The 8,844-nt window shown below is 37.0% G+C and overlaps 1 protein-coding gene across 3 annotated transcripts; it reads left to right on the top strand.

Moving 5' to 3' along the window:
- The first annotated feature begins 1,511 nt into the window (after positions 1-1,511).
- LOC107673122 (troponin I, slow skeletal muscle-like) lies at positions 1,512-8,550 on the top strand. Of its 3 annotated transcripts, none has more exons than XM_016466615.1 (9): positions 1,512-1,684; positions 2,524-2,545; positions 2,632-2,638; positions 2,742-2,783; positions 3,532-3,588; positions 4,108-4,182; positions 4,591-4,680; positions 5,954-6,130; positions 7,959-8,550. In XM_016466615.1, the coding sequence occupies exons 2-9, from the start codon at positions 2,532-2,534 to the stop codon at positions 8,061-8,063; spliced, it is 567 nt and encodes a 188-aa protein (XP_016322101.1). In that variant the 5' UTR covers positions 1,512-1,684; positions 2,524-2,531; the 3' UTR covers positions 8,064-8,550. The 3 variants fall into 3 exon arrangements, with proteins under 3 accessions (XP_016322101.1, XP_016322083.1, XP_016322091.1); XM_016466597.1 differs by having other exon boundaries at positions 3,532-3,663; positions 4,072-4,182; XM_016466605.1 differs by lacking the exon at positions 4,108-4,182 and having other exon boundaries at positions 3,532-3,663.
- The last annotated feature ends 294 nt before the right edge of the window (positions 8,551-8,844 follow it).

The following is an 8,844-nucleotide window of genomic DNA, read 5'->3' as shown; positions in this document are numbered from 1 at the left end:
GCAAAAGCACTTTATTTGGCCTTCCGGAAGTAGATGCAATTAGGAATCATTGGTTAAGATTTATTTACAACAGAACAAAACAACCCAGATGTTCGAATTTGTGCAAAGCATTTTATGGAATCAGCAATACATTTCTAACATTTATAATGTGTTTAGAAACAATTCTCTCAGTTGCCTTTCCAAGGACTTTAATGTTTGCAATTCTTAATGTAATTATCAACTGGGGAAAGTATGATTTCTAATTAAAATTTTTACCCTATTCACCCGTGGTGTCTTGCCTTTATCAGGCATGCTGTATCTTTAGTTCTGTTCCAAAAATACATATTCACAATCATTGCAGATGAGACCATCATGCAGTGTTAGTGTTTTTCTAGGTCAGCATTAGAGGATCAGGGTTTGAGTGAGATGTTTCAGCACTGCAGGGGGATCCGTGAGGAGAGGAATGTGGCCCTGCTGCTCGACAGGTGCTGGATTCAAAACACACACATGCAGACAGACAAATCACAACACACACACACACACACAATACACCCCGAGGAGAAAACACTCTTTCTTATGTGAACTTTGATGTAAGACATTAGCATTTATTAGAAATGTAGCATTACATCACTTGCTCACCAATGGATCCTCTGCAGTGAATGGGTGCCGTCAGAATGAGAGTCCAAACAGCTGATAAAAACATCACAATAATCCACAAGTAATCCACACCACTCCAGTCTATAATAACACTTCCTCCTGTGAAAAAGTCAATCTCCTGTTGTCTGCTCTCACATCAACATCCACCAATATATTTGTTTAGAACTGTTTTGGGCTGTTTTGGCTTGTAAACGTTTCTTGATGTGTACATATTTCTCTTCTGATTCAGACAAAATGAACTGTAGGAAGCATTATAGTGGATAGTAACGTCTTAATAATGGATTTCTTTACTACAAACACACAACTTATGTCACAAGACATTAATTGATGGACCGGAGTGGTGTGGATTACTTGTGGATGTTTTTATCAGCTGTTTGGACTCTCATTCTAACGGCACCCATTCACTGCAGAAGATCCACTGGTGAACAGGTGATGTAATGCTACATTTCTCCAAATCTGTTCTGATGAAGAAACAAACTCCTCTAAATCTTGGATGGCCTGAGGGTGAGAAAATGTTTCACACATTTTCATTTTTGGGTGAGCTATTCCTTTAATTCTGACATTTTATTGTTGCCAGATGTTAGTGGACCATGTTGATAGTTGATCTACACCTGTGTTTATTCCAACAGGACACCTGTGTGGAAAAAATCACTGCCAGTAAAATGCCTCAGAAAAGCGCTGTTAGTCCTGAGAAAATCTCTAGCAACATATGTTTTGATATTTTATAAGTAATACAATGACATTCTGAATTAAGAGTGGCTTAAGTGTCCAAATACTTTTTGGAGCCACTGCATATTGACATTTCACAGCATAGCAGACGAATCAGCTCTGAGCAGATAAACTGGCGCAGCAGACAGATAGTAAAGAGCCGTGGAGCCATGAGATGAACCCAACGTGTAAGGAGAGAGTGAAAGATTTGCGCTCTAATAATATCCTCCACTGACAGATTAGAGATACAGAGACGCTGTGGGTTAAATAAGAGGGCATATCTCTATTCTGTTATCAATAATCCGTTTGAGGACAACACGATACAAACCCACATTGTAAGGTAAGATGCTTCTACTGATGGGACATCTGCTGATCACAAGAGACATTGAACAAATATATATTTCATGATAAACTAAATGCAAGCGGTCTTCCGTTCATTTTGAGGTACTCTTGTTTTTTTGTTTATTTAGTACATTTCTATATTTAACTTCCAGACACTGTTTTATTGTCTTATTAATGTCTTTTTGAAATAGTGAAAGTCTCATTTTATCAGCGTTCTTCATCCTGACATTCTCATAACTTTCATAATTAATAAAGTCTCTCGTAATGGTCAGGTAATTATATGGGTTATTATGATGCATTAGAGAAATATAATTTAATATAATTAGTAGTTTTATCAATTCAGTTGGTGTAACTCTTCAAGAGGACTACTGTTTATTGTGAATAATTTCTGCAGATAAATTTAATAATCTAATCTAATCTGATATAATATAATATAATAAATTTACCCTACATAGGACAGTTGTTCTGTGTTGATATTTATGAGTAATTGACGGTTTTCTTTCAACCTTAAGCATTTATTTTTTCCAAAATTTACCCTTCACCAAATGCTTTACCTCTTTAGATAACTTTCTCTTTGTGGAACCGGACGGGTCCAAATTCTTGCTCTTGTGTTAATCCAGCTGAGAAAGTAGTAGGATCACTCATGACTTTGTTTGAGGGGTGTTTCGGTCACTGACTAGAGATATGCAGAAAATGTGAGTGGGTCAGAGGAGGTCAGGATGTGGCCGTGATGTATTCCTAAATTCAGTCGGTGGAAATTCAGTGGGAGTTCAATTTGATTTGATGTATCAAATTCATCTAGAAATCACTGAATAAAATGATTTTGCTCTCTTTTAGTTGCCAAGATGCCTGAACAAGGGTAAGTGTGGATCTCTAATACCAACAATAATCTCTGGTATTAAGTTGTCAGTATATACTAATGTACATTTTATGCTGTATTTTCAGGCAAGAGGTAAGTTATGCATTATTTTTTTCTAACAAATCAAATAAAACTTTGATTATTTGATCATCTGTACTACCTGTACTGTGGTATAACTTTCACATCTCTGGCCCAGAGGAAGTCCAAGATCTCAGCCTCAAGAAAGCTTATGCTAAAGGTTGGTTTGCAGCACATATAAATTCAACATTTACATTAATATTTATCATTTCCCCCCCACTCAACAAGCAGCAATATTTGAGATTTAAGATTTTAATACTTGGGAGGTTAGAGGTTTGTTAAAATCACTAATTCATAAGAAGAATAGTTTTTTTTTGAGTCCATAACACATCACTAGATGTCTTAACCAAGATAATGTTGGGACTGTCCCAATTCCACAATTCTAGTCTTAAAAGTAAGTGTGTACCAGGACCGAAAAATGCCAAAGCTCAGTACCCTTAATGAACGCTAAATCCAGAATATCTCAAATATGGCTTCAGAGCAGTATTTGAGGCTAAGCGTATCCCATCATTCATCATATTACTTAATATATTACATATAATCTGGTAGGAAAACACTTGCAACTGATTTGTATCACTTAATTGGAAGCACCACAATTAATAAACAATGTCTTGTGTTACATAGGGATACTAAACAGACATTAAGAAATGTATTTTAAAGTGCAAAGTATTGAAAACCAAAATGTGTAAATAAAGCTCTGTAAAAACTTTACTTGCATTTTTATACAACACTGTAAGTGTGTCCCATCAGGTAATTAAACGTTCTATACACTTGTGGTCCCACTTGAACACTTGGGCTAAATACCCAAAATATGCCACAGAAGTAGACAAGTTGTCAAAAGCAAAGACCACGGATTGGGTATTGGGACAGTCACAGGCCCATTGACATTTATATGTGTGTGGTTTCAGAGTTTGATGGTGGCCAAGGCCAAAGAGGAGCTGGATCAGGAGATGTTGGATAAAGAGGAGGAGAAGCAGAGGTATCTGCTGGAGAAAATTCCTCCTCTGCAGACACAGGGCATGTCATTCGCTGAGCTTCAGGTAACCGTGCTAAATAAAGTCCCCCTCCAAACTTACAGTTTTGCTCATTTGGTGCCACACAAAAATCCTCACGACTTGAAATCTAATGGTACAATCACTGCTGCTTGTGCTACTGCAACCATTGCTTATTTGCATATTAGCTTTCATAAGGCTGATGCAAATGTCTTGCCCAATGCCTATCTTAATTTGACTAATTGCAATGTAAATAGCCAACCATGGACATTATTATGAGATGTATGTTTGAGTGAAACGATAAGTAGGAAAATTGCCATTTGATATTTGGTTTCTTATAACAAAAGACCTTTTTGGTTGAGCTTTTATGTTGTTAGTCGGCACCCTGTGTAATATAACACGCATTCACATAAAAAAGGATTCCTGAAATTCAGTTAACATTTCTGTCTCTTTTAGGAACTCTGTCAAGAGCTTCATGCTATGGATAAAGAGGAGGAGAAGCAGAGGTATCTGCTGGAGAAAATTCCTCCTCTGCAGACACAGGGCATGTCATTCGCTGAGCTTCAGGTAACCGTGCTAAATAAAGTCCCCCTCCAAACTTACAGTTTTGCTCATTTGGTGCCACACAAAAATCCTCACGACTTGAAATCTAATGGTACAATCACTGCTGCTTGTGCTACTGCAACCATTGCTTATTTGCATATTAGCTTTCATAAGGCTGATGCAAATGTCTTGCCCAATGCCTATCTTAATTTGACTAATTGCAATGTAAATAGCCAACCATGGACATTATTATGAGATGTATGTTTGAGTGAAACGATAAGTAGGAAAATTGCCATTTGATATTTGGTTTCTTATAACAAAAGACCTTTTTGGTTGAGCTTTTATGTTGTTAGTCGGCACCCTGTGTAATATAACACGCATTCACATAAAAAAGGATTCCTGAAATTCAGTTAACATTTCTGTCTCTTTTAGGAACTCTGTCAAGAGCTTCATGCTAAGATTGATGTGGTGGATGAGGAGCGCTATGATATTGAAGCCAAAGTCTTACTGAATAAGCGTGAGGTATGAAAACCACATAAGCCATAGTTTAATAACCAGCTGGACAATGTCACAAGTTACTGTCTCCATCTGCTCTATTTGTAGGCTTCTAATATTAGTGTGCAATTCTTTGTGATTGTGATTTCATGAAAAGGTGGTAGAAATTTTGGTAGATGTTTTTTTTTACATAGGTATGGGCTATGAGCTGCCTTGCTGGCTACTCCCTACATAGGCCTAGTCAATTGCCTTCTAAGGGAAGATAGGAACTGAAATGGAATCTAATTAGCTACAATGTAAATAGACTACAACTGTGTCGTACAAAAAGTGCTACTCATGGGAATCAACTCCCAATTGATTCCAGTACAGTTTGGCATTAGCATGTTGCTAAGCTAAGAACATGGGACTCTAATCAGCATAAAAATTACATCAAAGTACACACAAACATTTGCTAAAATAGTACATTGTAATTAGTATTAAATATATTTAGATATACTGTTCACTTCTGAAAGAATTTTGTTTATAATTGACATTTCTCTTGCTTCGCTTGCTATCTTGCATGGATTTTTACATTGCAGTGCATTATGGGATTGCCTTCTCCACAACAAATACGTGAGCTGCGTCTGAAATCACACACTGTCTGAGTACTACAGTGCTGCAGTACAGTATGAATGTGTGTAGTATGAATTTAATCCGGACATACTACATCATGCTGTCACTAGCTGTTTCCATCCAAAGTTGCACATTTAAATTATGCGCAAAATTGGAATATCGCATAAAACATTTGCACGTAAATCACCGTTTCCATCCAGCGAGATGAAGAGAACAAAATTGTCACTTCCTGATAAACTGGTGCCAAATATCAGTAAAAAAAAAACTTTAATTCTTAGTATGAGAAGCCACTGCGGGTCTTAATCATATAATAGCAATTTATTCGGTAAATGTGTTTCCATCGTGGTTTATGCATGTTTTATTATCGGATAAAAAATTGATCCGACTCAGTTGAGTGCATACGTTTTTTATGCATATTTTTTAGACTCAATGCGTATCTTGGCATTTCCATTCAGCATTTGCACCAAAATGCACATAAAATCGTTTTTTTGTCTACTGTTTTATGAATAAGAATTCGGAAATACTATTCAATTCAAAAAAGGTAGCAATGCTACCTTTGAACCTGTGAAAGTATAATTATGCTATCTATGTAGTGAGCTCACTAGCTTTTGGAACAAAGCCTTAGTGTGTATATATGCATATATATATATCTAATAAGCAACTAAACAAATGACCGTCCATCCTCTAGGTCAAAGACCTGAACATTAAAGTTCTGGACCTGAGGGGGAAGTTCAAGCGGCCCACCCTGAGGAGGGTGAGGGTTTCAGCAGACGCCATCCTCCGATCTCTCCTAGGCTCAAAGCACAAAGTCTCAATGGACCTACGAGCCAACCTCAAATCTGTAAAGAAAGAGGATACTGAGAAGGTATGACGTCATCTGAACATGTGAAGTTATTTGACCAAGCCATTCAAGCCATGTCAAATGGGTATATCGATACGAATCAAACCTTATAAAACAAACCTATACACAAGTAGAAACATCATGGAATGTTCCATGTAAGATAATGGGAGAAAACTGTTAATCCTTCAAGGTTACGCCAGTGAAAACATTACTAACCTTCTAACCTTCTATCTGGACTGGCACTTGGACAAGTTGTGGATCGAGCAATAGGCAATGAAAAGAAACAATGTACCCTGACTATTCAGAGCTTAACAGAGCTCAGACAGAAGGTTGACATCACCAGAAGCAGCTGTTTGAAAGGCAGAGGCTCATGAGATATGAAGCGGAGGAGTAAAAGGCAATGATTTTAGAGCGCAAACAGTGACAATGTTCAATCTTTTCAGCGTTTGTCTTGAATATAATGCAGGTTGGGTGTTGTATGACAGACACGAGAGTGGACAACAGAAGTATGGTACACTAGAAGAAAAGCTTTTGTGTGGATGTGTAGTTGACTTCAGTGGAAATAACCTTTTTTTAATTGTATTTATTTGATCAGAGAGATGAAACGCAACACAAGAGACAAACTCTTCAATAGTGTAGTGAAACCAGCAAATTAAATGGCTGTTCAATTGAATGTCTTTGAACTGCATCAGTCGCATGCCGTCGATTACCCAGCAGTGGACAGTATTTTTACATTTTTTCAAGAATCTGTACTTTTTCTTTTACTTGTCTCCATTCTGAAGCATAATATTGAACCGTTTACTTCATTAAAAAAAACATATTATTCCTCGTTATTTCAAACTTTAGAGTTCAGCTCCTGCTTCAACACATCATAAAGATGTCTGATTTGTGAACGAGCTGATTCTTTTCAATGAACATATTGAATGAGTTTGCAAATCGCACTGAATGATTCATTCGCGAATAGCCTAAACCAGTTATCGGAGCTGTTCACATGCCAACAAACAACTTATTGATTCAATGATCTGGTCAGACAAGTATCCAGATAAAGTCGGCATGAAATCAAAAGCAAAACTTGCGTTCATCTGCATTCATTTGAGTGCCACGCCCACATCTCAACATCCAATCAACTACTACCATAGAACCAAGTCCCAGCCCTACATTTGTTCTTTTTCGATAATCCATTACATTCGAATTTCCATCACAATATGTTCACATCTGTCGCTACTTCTGTTTCATTGCGACTTTCTTTGCAACTAACAATCCACTGAATTGTTCATGTCTGACTCAAAATGTGCCAAGATCAGCGAGATCCTCAGAACTTCAGAAACTTGCAAGCAAACGACTCATTTCTTACTAATTTCGAATATTACTATTAAAAACTTTCAATCATTTAATCAGAATACATGGCTACTTTTGAATGACCAGAAATATGCTTTTTAGAACTATACAGTGTATTTACAACATCTACCAGCAGGGGCTAGTCATCTTGCTAACCAGCTTGCTATTGCTACACTAAAGCGTGTTATTTTACACATGCATCTGCTTACATATGCGATTGCTAGTTTCTGCTTCTTCTTCACTGTGTTTTGATCCAGAGATTCAGTACTCCTTCAGAGGATGTGTAATAGCGCCCCCTACCGTCTCGTAAATGACGGAAAATTCCATCAATGGCGGGGAAGTCTTTAAAAAAAAAACCCATTTTCCTTTTAAATCTTTCATTCAAGTGGAATCACCCAAAAGGCTAAACCCAAATTCATTATAGTGATATTCAATGGAATTCTATAATTTGCTGATCATATAATCATGTTTAAAAACAGCTAGTTAGTAGTAACCCTTCTGTTTCTTTCTGCAGAAGAGGCCAGTTGAGGACAGTGACTGGAGGAAGAACGTGGAGGCCATGTCTGGTATGGAGGGAAGAAAGAAGATGTTTGATGCTGCAAAAGGCCCCGCCCAGTGAAACCTTGTCTAGTAAAGTTAACACACAAGATTATGCAACTTATTGTTTGGCAACTAAAAAGGATTAGGTTTAGAGCTACATACTAACTATACTATTAAATACCAGATATACTGTTATTTCAGATGTCGCTGATATTGTAATTCATTGCAACTGCTCAGCATTGGTGCAAATGGCCAATAAGTAAATAATTACTAGCTTAGTTTATCTTTTATTATGTCAATATTCAGTTATTAGGAAGAGTCAATGGAAGGTGTACCAGTGCATTATTAGGATAAACAATGAGAAATATTTGTTGATGTACAAGGCTCATTATATATGTTTAATCTTTCCAAAAGATTCCCATGCTCAGTTTGGCATGTTTTTCTGATAGTCTGGCTGCGAATTATTGTTTACGAAAGCTTATAATCCTGATTTGCAGTGCTGAAATTAAACACATAAAATAAAAAGCACAAAAAGCTAATCCAAATTGTATGTAGGTATGTAATTGTACTTGCAAAAAAAGTGTATACTAACACAGCCAGGATAGTGTGATAATGTCGTTTTGCATGCTATATAACAGTAAAGTAGCTGAAGAATTTAAACAGATGCGCAGTGTTTCTTTGTTTAGTCTAATTTGATGCAAATGTTTAAAATGCTATTGAATAGGATCCTGCAGGAGATAGGGAGCTCGTTCAGGAAGTGAAGCGTTAACTATGAAGGCTGTCATTTGAAGACAGTGGACTCCAACCCTTATTTGCATAGTGGATATCTCTGTCTTCCCTGTGTTGGCATTGGGTGGGGT

The sequence above is a fragment of the Sinocyclocheilus anshuiensis genome, unplaced genomic scaffold, assembly GCF_001515605.1.
Source record: "Sinocyclocheilus anshuiensis isolate Anshui unplaced genomic scaffold, SAMN03320099.WGS_v1.1 scaffold453, whole genome shotgun sequence".
NCBI classification, from domain to species: domain Eukaryota; kingdom Metazoa; phylum Chordata; class Actinopteri; order Cypriniformes; family Cyprinidae; genus Sinocyclocheilus; species Sinocyclocheilus anshuiensis.
The sequence above is the reverse complement of the archived record's forward strand: the minus strand, read 5'-3'. Positions and strand labels throughout refer to the sequence as shown.